Source organism: Lepidochelys kempii, chromosome 1 (genome assembly GCF_965140265.1).
Source record: "Lepidochelys kempii isolate rLepKem1 chromosome 1, rLepKem1.hap2, whole genome shotgun sequence".
Taxonomy (NCBI): Eukaryota; Metazoa; Chordata; order Testudines; family Cheloniidae; genus Lepidochelys; species Lepidochelys kempii.
Window position 1 is genome coordinate 255,999,222 of NC_133256.1, and position 19,593 is coordinate 256,018,814.

Genomic DNA, 19,593 nt, shown 5'->3' on the forward strand with positions numbered 1-19,593 from the left:
TGTCCCTCGTCCCTTTACCTGCAGACACGAAGAAGATGCCAGCACTAAGGATGATGTTGTGTCGGGTTTTGTAGAACTCGCTGGCTGCAATGCAGAGTCCACCCATGAAAAGCAGAATCACACTCAGGATCGGGAAAATACTAGAGGCCCTTACAGCCCCTGTGAAAAAGAGAGGGAGAGGGGGAGAAAGAACAGCACAGGTAGGAGACAGAGAAAAGGGAGAAGAGAAAACAATACAGGAGACAAAGAGATGGGGCAGGGAGGGAACAGATACAGAGGGAAAACAATAGCATGTATTGTGTGGGGGAGAAGGAGAGGAAACAGAGAAGGGAGAGAAACATGGAGAGGGCAGAGTGATTCAGGAAGGAATACAGAGAAAGAAGGGGAGGGCGAGAGGAGACAGAAGGAGAGAGTGGTCACAAATGGATCACCCATGTGTTGGATTGTCATTGAGACGATCAGAAGCCAGTAGCATACTCAGGGGGCCTGGTGGCAGAAGTTTACCTGGGAGTCGGGACTCTTTCATAACCTGAACCCCCTGAAAGCTTCTTACTCCCGCTTTTGTTCACACCGTGTGCCTGAGTAGGGCCCTTCAGCTATTATTCCCACCTATAATGCAATGCAGTGCCAGCGTCCCAAACGTTTCACCCAAAAAGTCAGTCAATTGCACATCATTTGGAAAGTGAACTCGCCTCCTAAGGAGAGGTTTGTAGAGAGGGAAAGCAGCTACCGAGGCAGGGTGACAGTCTGTGGCTATAAGCAGAGGCTGCACAACCTAATCCTCCAGAAGCACAGGACTCCCAATGGCAAGCTAAAGGTGCATCTCCACAACCTCATGCATATTCCATCCAGTAGAGAACAGTGCACACACGTGTGCAAACACTCCCCCTCCCCCCCCGGGAGGAGCTTTCATTTATTTCAGCCAACAGACGGTGGTGGTGTGCGTTTGTGCACCCCTTGCCCCTCCCCACCATATTCTGTCCAGCAGAGAGCAGTGCGGTGGACTGGCACATGCTGCACGATACATCACAGCAGATACAGTCAGTATTTTTATGAGAGGTCGCTCCTCTCTTCCCAGCAGAAAGAAGAGGCTACAGTGTGAAACAAACACATGGCTGAGAAAGAACATGCCTCAATGCAAGAACAGCCCAATGCAAATCTTCTTTCAGCGCAAAGGTGGGAGAATCAACCTGAATAAAGCAAACAAAGACAGCAGGGACAGTCAGTTCACAGGCCCTGGGGGAGAATCTACCCCTCATATCAGGCACAGGCACTGAATTCTTGCTGGTGCCGACTCCAGCACAATCCCTCCATGCTATAAACCCAAAGGGGTGTGAGGAACCTCTTGGCTGTTCTCCAGTCCTACCTAGCTCTACTTCAGGGAATGGGATGGGAATAATCGTGCTAATGGTTTGGGGAAAGTAGGGGAAGATTGAACAGTGGGGAACCAGGCGACAGCAAGCAAATGCCAAGTGGATGCCTGCTGTATGGAGGGGCCTTGTGGAGATTCTTAGCATCACATGCTGGGGAGAACACAAGGTCACAGTGTGAAATTGGGAGCAGAGGACATGGCAAGGGGTGAAACCAGGATTCTCTGTCCTTAATCTCAGCTCAGTTGCCTTATTCATTTCAGAAGTTCCACAGAGTCAAATGACCATGGAAGAGAGGGGCTGTCACTGAACCCACCATACCGACCGTTCCAGAGTCCAGTGCAGATCCCGCTGTCTGAAGGGGAGAAGAGCTGGTAATGTGTTAGGAATGGCTTCTACCCAGTCTCAGAGTCTTGTGGCAAAGAAACACACTGACATTCCCCCCGTTTCTCCTGACATCGGCTGTTTGATTGCAAGGAACCCGAGCCATCTTATCTGAACGGTCAGCAAAACCAAACTGAGTCCTAATCAGGCTCCCTGCCATCCCAATCTCCTGCCCACTCTGACCCAGGCGACAACCTAATCTAAAGATCAGAAACAACATCCTAGACAGTCATGCCAACACTACCAGGCCCAGCTCAGGTGAAGCCTCAACAAGCTCCAATTTGGAAAAAGTCCTGGGAAGAACCTGTCCAAGTCAGGCCATCTCCAGTCAGGCCAAGCTCAGCATGAGGCTCCTTCTACCAGACATGACCCAGCAAGTACCTCATTAAGTCTGACCAAACCCCAATATCCTGCTTCAGGTCATTGAACACTGCTCTTTTCTAAGGGATTCCACCTTGGGGATTTGTTTTGAAGGGGACATTGTCAAGGCTTTGACCTACACTTGTCTCCTCTTGGAGGAGACAGTGATCTGGAGCCCTGTGTGGGCTCTTTCCCCAAAACAAATGCTCCAAAGCTCTGTTTGCTAAAAAGAGACCAATGCCAGCAAACAATTCTTCACTAGCAAACCTGTGCTCAGAGGTAACTCTACAGCAACAAACCAGCGTGCCCATCCCTCTGCTGATGAGCGTCACCTGCATTTGCAGCCCTGGCACTCAAGCTGTCTGGCAAGCAATGCAACAGAAATACATTTTAAGGAAACCTTCTCCATGGGATTATTTAAAACCACAGCAGGTGGGCAAATATTTTAGAATTGATGATTAAGTCCTATCACAGTCTCCCTGTTTCATCCACATAAATGATCTTGAAAGAATCCCAAATCTTCCTAACTCCATTGTGCTACTGGGCCTCTAGCATGCTCCAAACACACATGAGTCATAGCTGGTGACTCCTGGAGATCCCCAGCCCCAGCAGATCCCTGGTGCTTAGCCCACACAATTAAAAGCCGCTTCTTTTGGACTCCTTTAGAGCAAAGATCTCCTCTCTTGATGTCAACAGGAACTGTGCTCAGGGAGGGACAGCAGGACATAGAGGTGGAGCTTAGCTGCGGGGACCTGTGCATCTGTTGTAAAGGAAGACCGAGCCTCTGCTTTGCACTGAACAAAAGTGGTCTCTTTTCATCAGTGAAAGTTTTACGGACCACAGAGAACTGCACAGCTTTCCAGGCCGGCTCCATCTACCCGTACATGGGAGTTGTGAACTCTGCCCTCATGCCCCAAGTTGGGCTCTGATCTCTGCTGTCTCTGCTTTCCACTTGTGTGCTCCTTCCAGAGACACACCATGCTCTAAGTGCAGCAAGTGGCCTTGGTACATGCTCTTCAGTCTTTTCTGTGCTCCAGAGAGAAGTGTTAGCTCCGGCAGGCTCTGTTCTTACCATGCAGCTCCCTGTGCCATCCGCTCTCCAGCTGTTATTCACAGCCCACTGAAGTGAATGTTCTGTCAGCAAAAGGTGTGTCTGATCAACAGCTCTGTTGACAGAAGCAGGAGCTCCTCAGAGCTTGCCCATCTAAGCACTGACCAGCACAAACCTACTCAGGTTTTGAAATTGGATATGATCACAGTATAAGAATTCAATATATGAACCCCTACCAAGGGGGACAGCAGAAGCAGAAGTGGTGTAAGCTTTCGTGCCCCTCTCCCCCAAGCGCACACACACACATACACACATGCGCGTGCGCACTATCCCAGCCTCCCCACTAGTGTGCCTTCCACCCCTCATGGAGGGGCTACTACATCTAAAAGAGGTCAATCTTTATGGCCCATTCAATCCTCTGTTGCTCTGCTGAGACTGCGACCAAGGCTGCTAATTAGTGTCTCTCCTGGTGATGGTTTCTGTGAGGTGACTACTTGCTCCAGAAATAGACTAAGACCACTAACTCATTTTATGTGGATTGACAATTATCAGAGGGTAATGACTCCTGGTCACAAATGACCTGGCATGCATTAGATTCAGTGACTCAGAAGTGAAAGGCTTGCGACCCCATACCCAAACCCTCTAATCTCCTTGCCTAGGGACCAGATGGAACAAGTGACTTGCAGTTTATGTACAAGTCTCTAATACCTACCCTCAATCCACAGGGTTACTCAGTCCCTCCCACCTGAGAGATGGTTGCAACTGGTGACACAGTTAGTGCTTCTGTCGTTTCCCCTTCTCCTTAGAGTCATTTTCATTGGAAGCCTATTCTCTGTTTTGCTTTCCAAGCTAACGGGACGCTCTCTTTGCATCTTGGAAATGCTTCCTTCTCCTTGTCAATATCTTTCTAATGTATTTAGAGTTGGGGGTGAGGCTGAGGGGCTACAGAATTTTATCATAATTAAATACCTTTAATTAAAAAAACCTTTCATTGCCAGTGCAAGTTTGACTCTAGCAGGATCCGGTAGATTTGGTCTTGTGGAGGTGGGAGTGGATTCGTTAGTGGAAGGCAGGGGACCCACTGAGACAGATATTCAGAAGCTCTTAGGGATGCCCCCCAGTCAATTCTTCCAGATTTTGCCTCATCTGGCATGTTAATCCTCAAGGGAACCAGACTTTGAACAGTGTCATCTACAGGAAGCAAAGGGCACCCAGCGCTTGCACCCACAATCAGTTCCAAGGAAAAGAGCCTGCAGACTTACGGAGGAAATATTCTGCTGTGTCAGCTTCATAATCTGTATCCTCAGGGAAGTGATCGATTTGCTTACACAGACCTTTAAAATTCCCTGCAAAACAAGAGAAGAAAGAACAAATGAGAACATCAGAAACCAGCCACGGCAAACAACTCCCCACGGGGTCATTTTTTCTGCCCTCTCTGCCTCCTTCGCAGGCAACACACACACTCACACCTACCCTCATATTAAGCTCTAGAGCACTGTCTCCTATCCTACACAGAACCCTGCCCCCTTCACATCCCCATAGGAATATGGGAACATAGGAATTGCTGTGTCAGACCTAAGAGCCATCTAGCTCAGTAGCCAGTCTCAGGCAGTGGCCAGCACCAGATGCTTCAGAGGAAAGGGTCAGAACTACAAAGTAGGTAAGTGTGGGATAATTCCCCCCATGTTAGGTCTCATCCTGGTCCCTTACAGAGACTGGCTGAAATCTTGAAGCATGCGGTTTTAGACCCCTTCCATTTTTTTTATTAGTAGTAACTTTGCTAACTCTGGATATATTTAGAATCATATAAAATGTCCACACCCTTTCTGAATCTTGCTAAATTCTGGCCTCAATGACTTCCTGTGGCAGTGAGTTCCACAGTCTATGTACACATTGTGTGAAAAAGTATTTCCTGTTATCAGTTTTGAGTTTGCCATTTCATGTCCCCTTGTTCTTGTGTTACAAGACAGGGAGAACAGACGCTCCAGATCCACCTTCTCTAGATCATACATTATTTAATGTATTTCTATCATGTCTGCTCCCATTTGTCCCCTTTCTAAGGTGAACGATTCCAGTCTTTTCAATCTCTTCTTATAGGAGAGTTTTTCCAGGCCTTTAGTCATTCTTGTCAACCTTCTCCGACCCCCCTCTAATTCTTCAATAGCACCTCAATTCCACATAAATGGTAAGGAATCCGGGAGCTACATCCAAATCTAATGGGCACTGGTTAAACTGCACACATGCAGTTTTGGGGTGTACAACATGTGACCTTCAGCTTCAAAAACCTCAGGATTTTAGCATTTGAGCTGAAGGAGAACCACCCTTAACTGTCAATAATAGTAGGGCTCTTACCCTTGCTAGGCCAGCCAGGAAGCAGCCGTGGTACAAGTAAGCCCTGGCCAATACATTACAACATGCACATGCACACACAGCTATCAACATGTCCCCATACTTCCGACCCCACACTCTACATTTCGGTGGGTGGTGGTGGCAATCCAGCTCCCTGATCCCTGCTGACACGTTGGAACAGAGTGGAAGCTGGGACAGACTAGAAGAACCGTGGTTACACAGCACTGGGATCACTCAGCCCCTGCCTCCTGGCATCAAGACATTCACCCTATTGCAAAACAAGACCATGCAGAAGACCATCTCATTAATCCCCAGGGGTTCCCTGCTCTCCCAGTGCAGTGCCCTCTCTTTTCCCGGGATTTACCCGTACAGTGGTGTCATCCATGTAAAACGAATGGCCCTTGACTAGCCGAGAAGGGAAGTTGCTGTGTCTGCACAGTGCCTGAGGCAATTGGGCTTGGGGGACACCTGTCCCTTGGGCTCCAGAGCAGGAGTTCAGCCAGTGCAGAGGCATTTGTGCAGGAGACCTGGGCCCAGATTCTTTGACTTTATGGATTAGCTGCTCTAGGGGGTTACGCTCCTGGCATTGGCACCCCCAAATTGGGATGGGCTGAAGGGAGGAGAGCTTTCACAGCGATTATGGAGAGTGAGGAATCCTGGGAGAAGCTGGGGAACTACATTGCCTTACAAGGAACCATCCTAACAGTGCCCAGAACACTGACTGGAAGCTTCAGGAATGGAGGATGCGGGGCCCCTACAGCCACCGCAGTCCTAGCTGTTGCACAGAGCGAATGGTGTTGGTTGTGAGGCGCACCCAGCATACGCCAGCCCCAGACTTTTCCAGCAGGACGCCATGCAAGGAACAATGCAGGTGTCCTGGTTAGAAGAATGTCCTGGGAAGATTCTCTCATATTCCTGGACAGGACTTTGGGACATTTGAAGAAGAGACCAAGCACAAAGAATCCATCCCAGGTTTTACTCGGAGCCCAGACTCTGCAGGAGCAGAACTTGGGGCCTTTAATGCAAGTCCTTACCATGTAACTGTCCATGCAGTACTGATAGTTATACTCCTCACTATCACATCTCCCTGCTTTGACCCTATCTATCTGATCTGCTGATCTTCGGTATTTTTTAAGGCACCATAGTATCTAACAACCAATAAAAGGAGCTCCCATTAAGGAGCTGGGACACAGCAGCGGTTAGTCTAAGACCTGAGTATATTAGGAGGTAGGAACACAATATCTTTGGGTGCTGCCGAAGTTTTCGATCCTCACTAATTCATACTCAGAGCAGTTGATTCCCTTCTGCCCCACCTCTTCCTGTGGCTGCAGGGGGGAGCCACTAAGCCCCTCTCACCACACTGAGCCCCACATTCAGGAAGTACCTGCTCTGCAGCCATGGTTCTCCTAGAAAGAATGCCTCACAGCCATGCAAATCAGCTGCACCTCCCTCTCCACTGCACACACCTGCATGGAAGGCAGGTAAAGCTTGAGGCACTTGAGATGCCTTTGCCCAGGTGTGTCACAAACCCTTCCCTCTGGTTTTTATGGATGCCTGGACATAGTCCGTGAATGGCCAGGTTCCGCTGACTCACCCTTTACTTCTCTCCATGTGACGTGCTCCCCTTTGCCATGGGAAGGCCGTCCTTTCCTCTCCTTGCTCCTGACTGCTTGTGATGGCCAGCCGTCTGTGAAAGAGGAGCACCTCTGGCCTAGCACCTGTCTGCTGGGTCCCTGGCTGGGGCTGACTGGTCGACAACCCCAATCTCCTCTGTTTTCCCAGACTCCAGAAAAGCAACTCTCACCCACCACAAGTGGCATAATTTTGCCCACAGAATTGCAGGGGACCAAGACTATGTTGTCCCCACTATAGTTATGTCTCTACCCCTTTCCCTTTTCCTTGGTCTTAAATTGCCCACCTTCCACCTCTCGTTAGCTTGCAGCTCTAAACCCTTTAACATGGCCACGCTCAGTGACACCTCAGCTGGCCGTCCCCTTTCACTTGGCGGCACCAGAAAAGCCTCCAGCCGTAGCTTTCACATTTCCCACCTGGGATGGAACCGCCTCCTCGACAGGGAATGCCCCCTCCCACCACATGCAGAGTCAGTGCCCCAGCAAATGAAGAATAACAGATGGCCAGGAATGAGCCCGAGACACTGTGTGTGTGTGTGTGTGTGTGTGTGTGTGTGTGTGTGTGTGTGTGTGTGTGTGTGTGTGTGTGTGTGTGTGTGTGTGTGTGTGTGTGTGTGTGTGTGTGTGTGTGTGTGTGTGTGTGTGTGTGTGTGTGTGTGCGTGCAGAGAGAACCCTGTGCTTCCTGGCACACTTAGGCAGCTATGATTCCCTGCCCCTCCTTCCCACCCAGTAACTCCTTGCTATCTTTCAGCTTGGTTAATCCCTGTGTGAAAATTAGGCTGCTTATGAATGATGCTGCATCTTGTGCATGACAGTTTTCATACGGCTCCTTTGGGTACCCTACAGAGATTCTGGGCACTCAGAGTCTGTCTACACACTACAATTAGACACCTGCGGCTGGCCCACGCCAGCTGGCTCGGGCTTGAGGGGCTCAGGCTAAGGGGCTGTTTAATTGCGGTGTAGATGTTCGGGCTCCAGCTGCAGCCTGAGCTCTGGGACCCTCCCACCCCGCAGGGTCCTAGAGGCTGGGCTCCAGCCCGAGCCCAAACATCTACATCTCAATTAAACAGCCCCTTAGCCTGAGCCCCCGAGCCAGAGTCAGCCATAGGTTTTTAATTGCAGTGTAGACATACCCTCAGACAACAAGGGCAAACTTCAATGTACCGTATGGGGCAGTGCTTATTCTTTGAAAATCCACTTCCAGTAATGGGTGCCCAAGGGGTCTGGGTGCTCAGGGTCAGCAAGTGCCCAGCCACTGGGATGTTCAAACCCTCCCTGCTGGATGACACTCTGCCCCCTCCAGGCATTGCTGTTCCCACTGTGTCTGTACCAAGCTTTAGTCTGAAAAATGCCTACGACTGCTGCCATTGGTTTAGCTCCACCAGCGGCAGGAAAGCTGGGTGTGCTCATGCACACAGGGCTCCAGGTGTCTGCTGTCATTTTAACCACTGTGCTGTCTAAACCTGCTCAGAGCATATCGACATGCTAAGGAGGTAAGGACGCTGCTGGCCGTCAGAGCTTTGTCTCCACCAGCACCCCAGCTGCTAACACATATGGAGCCCAGCCAGATGAGAGGAAGGATATTGCAGCGTTCAGGGCACAAACCTGGAGTCAAAAGACCCAGGTTCTATTTCCTGCTCTGCTACAGACTTCCTGTGTGACCAAGTCACTTAGAGGTTGTCTACACTGCAATAAAGCCCCTGCGGCTGTCCTGGGTCAGCTGGCTTGGGCTGTGGGGCTATAAAATTTAAGTGTAGACATTCAGGCTTGGGCTGGAGCCTGGGCTGTGGGACCCTCACCCCTTGCGGAGGGCCACACCCCTAGGGTATGTCTATAATGCAATGTAAACCCAGGATTTGAACTCAGACTCAAGCCTAATCCCCCTTCTATCTACAAACAAATTGTGCTAACCTAGAGCTTGAACTCAGGGTCTCAGAACTCCACAAGGGTGGAGGGGACACACCTGAGTCGAACTGGAATCCAGGGTTCCTGCCATATTGCTTTGCAGTGTAGATGCAACCTCACTGGACTCATGCTCCAGGAGTCCACCAAAAATATTCCAGCAATCCCACAGGCCAACTTTCTTAGTTCTCTGGACTGTCAAGTTTGGTGGACAGTCAAGTTTTTCTACACTGCACTGCAAAGAGCTAAAGCAGCTACATTTTGGGAGGGTGCTAGGAAGTGTGGGCTATGGGTGGTTGGATTCAGGCCTGCATAATGCAGTGTAGATACTGGAGCCCCAGGTTGGGACCCGGGGTTCAATAATGCCTAACATGAGGTTGCAAATGTGTGTAGATGCTCAAGCCCTAGGTAACAAACCCAGGGTTTGCTAACTCGAGTTCTGCTAACTCTATAAACTGCTTATATTGCAGTTTACACTGCAGTTTACACTGTCCACTAAGCCCAACTCTGACTCAGGTTTGAGTCCAAGCTCCCCTTCTGTCCACACACAAATCAGTCTGACTTGGGTCAGCAAGCGCTCAGGTCCCGAGTCCTAGGACCCTGCTAGGGGGTTGATCAGAGCCCAGTCCTGCTGTGACTCGAGTCCAAGCCCTGTCATTCTGCAGTGTGGATACACACAGCTCAAGCCACAGACCCGAGTCAGAAGGTCTGCGTAGCGCAGTATGGACGTGTTAGCACGGCTGTGAGACTTGGATTCAGCAATTGTAAGCCCAGGTTTACAATCCAGTGTGGATGCTCAAGCATGGGCTTGGAAACAGCCATGACACAAGCCAGGTCCCACAGACATCGCTTTACAACGCAGTACAGACATACCCTTGGGGTGAGATTCACAAAGACACGTAAGTGCCTAACTCCCATTGGTTTCACTAAGAGCGAGGTGCCGACATATCTGCGCAAATCCCACCCTTAGTCCCTCTGTGCCTCAGGTCCCATTGGTAAAATGGGGACCAGAGCTCTGCCCTCTCTGATAGGGGCATTGCAAGGATCAGCACATTACAGACTGTGAGGTGCTCAGGACGATTCGAATGGGGACTGGATCGGTGCCTGAGATGGACTAGCAATGGTGTGAAATCTTTCAGAAAAAGCCTGGTGTCGAGAAGGCCTATATGTCCCCTCCATTGCTCCAAGGTCACTCAGTGATTCTCTACTGGGGCACCTGTAGCCTACTGAGACTGGAGAACGACCTCCCCTGCACCTGCATTGATAGCAAAGCCTCCAGGACACATGGGATGGGGGAGGGAATTGGTCACCTGTCTTCCCGAGTGCTGTTCAAACAGCCTTCCCCAGTCTGCACTCAGGAGCTGCAGGAGTGGGATGCGAAGCAGTGAAGGGGCCATTTCTATACCCTGTGGCCAACACTTTCAGAAGGTGCTAATAGCCATTTGGGTGCCCATCTATGGGCCCACGACCTGGTTAGAAGGACAAGGGCAACTTCTCCTCTGAGCCTGGTATTCCCTTGCCTATCACCTCCCTTCCCTGAGTTGTTTAATGAGAAGCAACCCTAAAGTGGGCCGGTTCTGTGCTGTCTCCCTGTTCCCCAACCTCGCAGTGACCTGCCCCTTCTGAAGCCCTGCTGTGTGAGCCACACTTTCCATGCCTCCCCGACACATTTCCTATTGGTCCTGTCCCAATCCTGCCTCTGCTCTTCCTTTCTAATGTGAATTCTATTCACCATGTATGTTTAAAAGTCCTCCGTGTCTGCGGGAGGAGATCCGTTGAATAACAGTGAGTTCCTGCGAAAGAGACACCCCTTTCCTGCAGGGTAGGAGGAATTTTGAGTGGCCAGGACTGTACATCTGGTGAGAGAGAGCCTGAGGTAGAGGGAAAGACATCCGAGAGCAACAAGCAGACAGAGGTGGAGCCAGGGACGAAAAGCCTCCTTTCCCAGAATGCTTTTGGATATTTCTTTCTTAGCACAGGTTTTGGGGAAGAGGGCTTCTGGGGAGATGTACAAAGGGAGCTGGATGAGATTGCTTTCTTCACCAGAGGGGAAGGATGGATGCAGTAGTTAGAGTGCCAATCATGGTTCACTTCCCTGCTTTGCAACAGATGCTCTGTGTGACGTTGGGCAAGTCATTTACTCTGTGTGTCTCAGTTCCTTATCTGTAAAATGGAGATAATAGTCCTGTCCTACCTCACAGGGGTGTTGTGAAGATAAATACATTGTGAGAATCTCAGATACTATGGTAGCAGAGGACATAGAAGCTAAATAAATAAAACTAACCAGGTTTAGACTTCCTGTTTTATTAGTAATCCCGATCTCTGATGAAACTGGTATTTAATATTTACCCACGAGAAAGCTGCCAGAAACAAAGTGTGAAAGGGGTAGGTAAATCATGTTGTGAAAGAGAGAGACATACACATTTCTGTCTGTTCCAAGTCCCCATTTCAGAGCTGAGTCTGTTTGGGACCAGCTGGCGAAGCAAGGCTCGGAGCCAAAGTCTGTGCACAGATGAAAAATAGCAGAGAGCACCATGGGAAACTAAGTGTGGAGTTCACATTTATACATATCGGTAGAGACCTTCAAAAATTGGAGACGTCCATTACCCATCACTGTCGACAGGGACTCGTGAGTTTGGGTGTCCCCTTTTTGACTGCCTAGCCCGAGACCCCTGATTGTCAGGAAGTCCTGAGCCCCTGCTTTCTGAAAATCCGGCCCCTTTAAGGCATCTCAAATTGGGCAGCCCAGAATGAGGCACTCAAAGCTGCTAGTCACTTTTGAAAATCTTGGCTTCAGTTCCTAAATTAATATTCAGTCACCTAAATGCGTGGCTGGATTTTCAAGTGCTGACTGTCCATTAGCTCTGATTGACCTTTATGGGAGCTGTTGGGTGCTCTGCACTTTTGAAAATTAGGCCACTTATTTAGCTGTTTTGATATGGATTAAAAAGCCGAACTTTAGGGTCCTATTTTGGAAAGTCTTGGCCATGGTGCTAGAGGGGACTGGGCTGCAAGAAGTAACGCTGGGGATTCAGCAGTTGCGGCTTGAACACTGAGTGAGAAACAGTGTCCCAGCACGGTGCAAAGGGTTGGCTGCTATACTAGAGGAGGTACCACCGTGTAGGTGAAAGGTAGGTGAAGTGCTACCCGTGTACTCCACAGCGCTGCTCCTCAGGCACAATGGAACTTTCTATCATAAGGGAAAGCTCGGCTGGACAGGAGACAAAGCTTGGGCGGGGGGCGGGGGGCGGGGGGAGGGAGGGCGCTGAACCAAGACTGAGAAAGAAGCTCTGACAGGAACCAAGGCCTGCGACAAATTTCACCGCCTTCCACTTCCAGTGCAAGGTGCACTTCTTCCAGCTGGCCTTCTCTTACATAAACACATAGCAGTGTGTACATTCAAAACTAAACCCTACCAAACCAGGCAATACAACCAGGCACAAAACAATTCTCCCTCCAGGGATAGGATGAAAGAATGAATGAACCAAACGTGACAGCTGTTAGTCACATCACTAAATGCCATCCTGGAAGGGGCTCACATACAACAGTGGTTAGTGCGATATAAAAGGCTATATAGGATAGAAATAGAACTTGTGATTATTAAGTGCCCCCCATCCCCGATAGGACCATTAGCCTGATTCTCCTTGCCACATTACAGTTGGACTGATAACATTCTGCCAGCCTAAAATTCAGTCATTCATTGGATATGGTATTCTTCTTTACTTCCTATCCTAAACTGTAGAGTAATGTTGCTGTGAGTTGTTAAATAGGTGATGCATTCTACCTCAGAACTGACTACTGTTATTTCTGTATGTACGAGTATAGTATCCCTGGTAGCAAAACCTATCATTAACATATAGATGGAAATTTTCATATAAAAACACCCTCTTTCACAGGGTCATAACTTTCTAAAACAAAAATGCCTTTGCTTGAAATTTCCCATCATTTGTCTCAGCCAACAGATGGATTTGTCTAGAAAAGTTGAACAAAATCTGTACACCCATTTCTGAGATTTTAACTATAAAAATAATTTAACTCAGAAATGTTTGAACTTTACAATTGCTAGTCTTCAGTCTGATTTAAAATGTTAACAAGTAGCACGATCATAGAAGCAAGAGAAAAATCCATGTTACACATGCACAGGACAAACTTTCGGCTCTGTGTAGGGTTGTGACACTTTTCTGAACTACAGCATAATGCATCAAGCCTGGAGATGAATCTCATTTGAAAAAGCAGTGTGGAACCAAAAGGAGGAGTACGTTCACCAAAAGAAATGTGGGACTGTTGCCCTTCATTCTGTACTTGGTGCATTGACACAACGGTGCTGGGCATACTGGAATTAGAGCTAGATTTCAAAGGAGAGAAGAGATATTAGTTAGGTAGGTCTGGTTTTCTGCTGCTATTTCATTATGGAATTCCAAAGTTGTAACTATGCAAATTGTGGAGGTACTCAGAAAAAAAATCAGCAGAGAGCTTAGTTATTATTTCTACAGCATTATAATGTTCTCGGCTTTTTACAGACATAAAAGGGAAGGTCCTGGAGTGGTTTGTGAGAAGGCGAAAGAAACAGACATCAAGGTGTGTTTTGAAAAGATAGGGTACACAGGAGAAAACACAGGCAACTAGAGAGGAGATATAAGCAAGGGCAAAGCTATGCAAGGTGAGACTGGGAACCAGGTCAAGTATTCAAGAAGTGGGATGGCATAGCTAGATGGAGTGTAAGGAGGATAATTTTAGCAGCAGCATGTTGAATAGACTCCAGGGAAACAACATGAGAGTTGGGGAGGCCAGGGAGCAGCTTGCAGTAGTTAAGGCAAAAGATGACCAGGGCATGAGGAAAAGTTTCAGCAGTATAGATAGAGTAAATGAAGAATTTCAGAGCTATTACAGAGGAGGTACATGCAAGAGTTAGCAACAGCCTTCATATGTGTGGGAGGGGAATCAAATGTGACACCAAAACTGTGAGGCTAGTAACTGGAAGGGTGGTGTAATTATCTGTAGTGAGAGAAATGAAGTGGGTAGGGTGTGGGGAGGAGATAAGCAGTGCTATTTCCACCATGTGTAGTTTGAGTTGGTGGCTGGACTTTCCAGGAGCAGATATCCGGGAGGGGCAGAGGGGAGATGCAAATGGCAAACTGGAGGGCAAGAGTTAGTATTGAAATGCTTTTCTTTTTCTTTTTTTTTAATTAAAAATAATAATACAATTAAGGAAACCATATTCATGTCACCATGTTAAGGTTACAATATTCAACCCTCAAAAGTTAGGAAATGCAAAAATTCTTATATGGTTATTATTAAGGCTCTGTGACTGTTGCAGCAGCTGGTGCTGGCTCAGGGGCTGCCCGAGCCAGGCATTCCCTGGGCCAACAGCAGCCGCTGCAGTTTGGGTGTGTGAGAGGGGGCTCAGGGCTAAGGGCAGGGGGTTGGGGTGCAGGGCGGCACTTACCTCAGGATGGGCGGTTTCCTGGCTCCCACCGGCATATCGCTGCAGCTCCTAGGCGGAGGGGCTAGGTGGCTCTGCCCGCTGCCTATGCCATAGGCCCCACCACTGTAGTTCCTTTTGGCTGTGGTTCCTGGCCAATGGGAGCTGTGGAACCGGCGCTTGCGGTAGGAGCAGCACACGGAGAGCCCCATGGTGCCCCTCCCCCAGGAGCTGCAGGGACACGCGGAGCCGGGTAGGGAGCTTGCCAGGCCCGCCAACCCTTCCTCCCCAGGAGCAGTGGGGATCCCGGGCCGCACACCACCACCCGCCCCCCCTCCCAGCACCAGCAGGGGTCCCGGGCTGCACGCCACCCACCTCTCCTCCAGCAGCAGCAGGGTCTCTGGCCACACCCCAGCACCTGCGGCGCCCCCACACTGGCCCCCCCAGAGTGCCATAGCCCCCCGCCCAAATTTTAGTTATGGGTATATAGTAAAAGTCATGGATAGGTCACGGGCGGTGAATTTTTGTTTACTGCCCATGACCTGTCCATGACTTTTACTAAAAATACCTATGACTAAAACGCAGTCTTAGTTATTCTTCATCCATACTGTGATAGTTCTCAAAAGCCCCAATGAACAGAGCTTTGCTAGGCTCTGGAAAAATGCAAGTTAGAGACCCCAAAGAGTTTATACCTTAACTCAACATATTGGACTAAATTTTCTCCTCAGATCTATCTGTGCAATTCATCTGGGGGTGTAGATATATATTTGAGGGCAGAATTGGACCCACTCTATATAACAGGGAGTATTTGGAGGACTTCATGTCACTATGGGTGACTGAAGGTTGTTGTGAGAACTTTAGCTTTTCTGTTTCCCAACTTTTGAGGGTTTAAATTTCCAACCCTAACATTATGGTCTTGTCACTTTTCATATGAAATCTCCTTGATTGTTTTTTAAATTAGACAGGGAAAAGTAGATTCAAATGCTCATCTCCTCCATCCAGTCCACATCTGCATCTCTCTCTCTCTCTCTTTCTCTCTGACATATCCTTTTGGGTCTAGAGAGAGAGATTCTGGCCTCAGTTATACTGGCATCATTCTGGTGTAACTTCAGTGACGTCTGTGGAGTTTCTTTACATTTATATCGGGGTAACCCAGAGCAGAATTGGGCCCATAGTAATTAGTTTATAAATTATGTAAAGTGCTTTGGGGTCCTTCAGAATGGAAGGTGCTATATTAAAGTTATTTGTTATCAATAATTAAAAAAACCCTTAAAGCCCATGGGAAATAATCCAGAGAGTGTAGCAAGCCAATTATACAAGCATCGTTCAATCCAGTCCTCCCGTCCTCTTCTGAGCCACTTTAATGCTCCTCCCTCTATCCAGCCATAGTAGGAAGAGATCCTGCTCAGTGGTGTCTACTGATCTTGGGTGCACAATCTAGGATTACGCAGGACCGTCAGCATGATGGTGGGGTCGACACAGGGAACATCAGGCCATTTGAATTCCTAATCCCCCGCCCCACAAGATGACCCTTCTCACATCAGATACTGGCCCCTTTCATCTCATTGCCCTTGCGTCCTGGGGAAGAGGACAAAGCAGCTAGGGACTGCCTGGCTGCTCTAACGTTTTCTGGGTGGGTGTCATGGGAGTGGATGCAGGTAAGGAGCAGAGTGAGATGAGGTGGCTCTCTTCACAGAGACTCCAAAGCTGGTCTTGCTATTCCATACAGCACGTCTGTGTCTGGATTTTATTTGGGGAAGAATCAGAGTTGGGATTCCTTGAGCACTTTTCATACCCCAGGGAACTCAAAGCCCTTCATGCTACGCTAAGAAAGGTCCCCTGGTGCAGCAACTCCACAGATGAACATGGCAGCCATCATGTGTTCAGTGATCACGCACGCACCCCCCCTCTAAGAACAGACCCAGTTTTACAGGGACAGGGAATACTGATTATCCCTTACTCTGTTCAAAAAGCGCTCTGGGACCTTTGACATCCCCCTTGGCAGCCCACTAGAGATGGTCGAAGGGAACTTGGTTTAGTATTTCTTTGACAGGATGCTCTGCCAACAGTGCAGCATTGCAGATGAGCACAACTCCTCGGGTGGAATATTAATCCACAGCGCACTGGCCCAGAGACAAGAGTGTGGCTTGCTCAACCGCTCTCTCTTAGTGCCCACTGCATACCCGAGCTGGGCCACATGGAGTGGAATATGCCCAATACCATTATTTAAAATGCAATGGTGTGGATTTATTTCTTTAATTTCGCAGTTACATCTAGCAACTCCTGACAAGTCTCATTCCGTGCCATGGCCAGTACTCAGCAAGAACACTACACGAAACCAGCACTCCAGAGCTAGATTATATTAACACACCAAACAAGCTCAGGACTCCTGAAAGTCCCGACACAAATGTCAGCATGCAACACTGGTCCTCAGGAGAGACCCTAGAATAACAAACTGCAGGTACAGACCCACTGTTCAGCACTTCAGGGTGTCCAGCCCCAGCAACTGGACTGCAGTAAGCTTTTGCCAACAGCCCAGGACCAAAGGATAATAACCAGTGTACTCCCTGAATGGAACTGTATTGCTAAGGTAACAGCTGTTCCAGATGGGAGCCTTTGGATTTGTGGATGGTGCCTACAAGAAAAGCCAGGTCGAGGTCAGTGATGGAAGGCTGGCCAAAAGGAATGAGATTTGGAGGACAGAGTTGAAGGTGAAGTCTGAGGTTTCCTGGTGCACAGGAGGAGGAAGGATATTACTTGGAATAGAGGGGAGGCTGATTACTGCAGTTGGATAATAATAACCCCTTGGAAGTTTGATTCTAAATATTTTAACTTTCCAGTATTTTTTCCATCCATTGAGCACATTGGTTTGATACTATAGAGTTGATCCAGAGGCTCACACTGTGTGGAAAAGCTAATCACAACAGCATTGTTTGCTGCTCTATGCACTGGTTTGTTACTGTAGGGTCACTCATGGAGATGAGGCTGCACATACTGAGGTGGAGTTTACATGAGACACTAGACTAGGGCATAGTTTTCCTCACGTGGCTTGACCCATCGTCTTCTAGGCCTGCCAGCACAGCTGTGGCTGCTAAGCACACAGCTGGCCAGCTGCTCCTCAGGGACTTCTTCACTCAGCTCTCTCAGCTGTTGTTGCTCCTCTGTCTGTTTTTTCAGAATGGAACTTATAGAATCACTGCACCCTTAAGTCCGGACCTCAGGGGCCTCTTGGTTAACATCCTTGACCATTGCTGGGTCTGATTTTGGAAAGCCAAAACTAGACACAGTCTCCAACCAAACCTCCAGATTCAATCAGCCCTATCTTTGGGGAGGTTGGAATCCAGTACCAAACTTTACATCTTGGGTCAATCTCTAGTAAAAAAACCCTGTGAAGTTTGGCCAAACTAGAACCAAAACTACCCTTGGCTTTGTTCACCTCTCCTCCCACCTGCCATAACAGATACATGGTGCAAATTAATCCTCAGGGCTGGCTCGTGCCCCTAATGAAGTGCTCCCGTTTCAGTGAAATGCCATAACAGTCTCCAGCAGCACAGAGGCAAACACCTCAGCTGAACAATGAGAGACTTTGCTTAAGCCAGAGGGATTCTGTAACAAACCCAGCACTGGAAGATCTCCTGCAGGGGGCAGAGGAGAGAGCATTGGTTGCTTCGCTGGGAGTGCTGTGTAGAATACCTGCCAAGACAGGCAGAGAGAGACAGAGAGCAGAGACTGGATACAGTCCAAAGTGCCAAAGCAAAACTGAGCCGCACTGTGGAGGATGCTAAATTTTAACAATGGGAGAGAGGCAGATACACAAAGGGAGAGTAGGAGGGGAGAGTGGGAGAGACTTTCCCTGCTAATGCTGTATTCTCAGAAAGTTAAGCATTATTATGCATTTCTACAATGACAGGTGTGTGCATGGATCTTTAAAGGCAGTTACAAAGACAGGAGCTTGCCATAGGGCTCTTACAATATTAGGACCCCAAATTGTGAGGTGCTGAGTACTTGAAACTTAGTAGGAATTGAGGGTGTTTTGCATTTCGCGTGAGGCACTCAGCCTCTTGCAGAATCAGGGCCTTAGTTAGTCACAGAACTGAAAATGATGAGATACAGAAGTTTGGATCCTGCTGCTATTAAAGTCAGTGGGAAAACACCAATTAACTTTAAGAGGAGCAGGATTGGGACCAAGAGGTTGGGGGCTAGGGTAAGGAACGGATAGAGGTTGTGACGGAAAAGCATCTTGAGATGAGCTATTGTATGTTCACATCTTGTTTGTTCCTGGTTTGAATTGTGTATATTTTCTGGCATTTTCCTCCCTTGGTATTCTACTGTTAATTTAATTGTCTCATTAGCACTGACCCCCCCACTTGGTAAGGCAACTCCCATCTTTTCATGTGCTATAATATATATTCTGCTTACCATATTTTTCACTCCATGCATCTGATGAAGTGAGTTTTAGCCCACGAAAGCTTATGCCCAAATAAATTGGTTAGTCACTAAGGTGCCACAAGGGTTCCTTGCTGTTTTTGCTGATACAGACTACCACTCTGAAACTTTTCTGGCATGGTTTCTCATTCTAAAAATACAAGATATTAAATTCACTGAAGGAGCAAAGTCTGTCAAGAGCAGAGGCGTGGCGGAAGAACACTAGGGTAGGAAAGCCAGCTGAAATATGTGAGTCCTGAAGGGGGGTCTGAAAGAAGAGAACGAGGTTGCATGGTGCACCAGGAGGCCGTTCCAGAGAGAGGGTGGCAGGGGAGATGGTGCAGAGTCATGGCTGGAGGGAGAAGGAGCTCAGGGAAGTGCTGAGGCACGCTAAGTTAGCACAGTAAAGGAGGAGCTGTAGGGACTAGCAGAGCAGTGCAGGGCCTTGAAGATGAAAATGAGGAGTTGGACATTGGTGTGGAAAGAGATCGGAAGCCAGTGCAGGGATTCAAGGAGAGATGATGACACAAGTGGAACAGCAGGCACGGAAGATAATTTAGCTGCAGCATGTCAGATATATTCATGCAAGCATTCAGCATACTCCAGAGTCCCAATGGGGTTCTCTATTGCTGAGCATTGCTTGTGTGATCTAGTCTATACTGCAATAAATCAATAACATATGAGGAGACCTAATTCTA

General features: G+C 48.5%; 1 protein-coding gene across 3 annotated transcripts in view; it reads right to left on the minus strand.

Moving 5' to 3' along the window:
- Positions 1-19,593, minus strand: part of CACNG2 (calcium voltage-gated channel auxiliary subunit gamma 2) — a 60,014-nt gene that overhangs the window by 2,315 nt on the left and 38,106 nt on the right. For 2 of the 3 annotated variants that reach the window (XM_073325166.1, XM_073325175.1), the window contains 2 exons: positions 4,428-4,511; positions 19-159 (listed from right to left, as the gene is read on the minus strand). In XM_073325166.1, coding sequence (XP_073181267.1) covers positions 19-159; positions 4,428-4,511 — 225 coding nt within the window. The remainder of the gene's footprint in view (positions 1-18; positions 160-4,427; positions 4,512-19,593) is intronic. The other variant, XM_073325185.1, reaches the window with a different exon arrangement.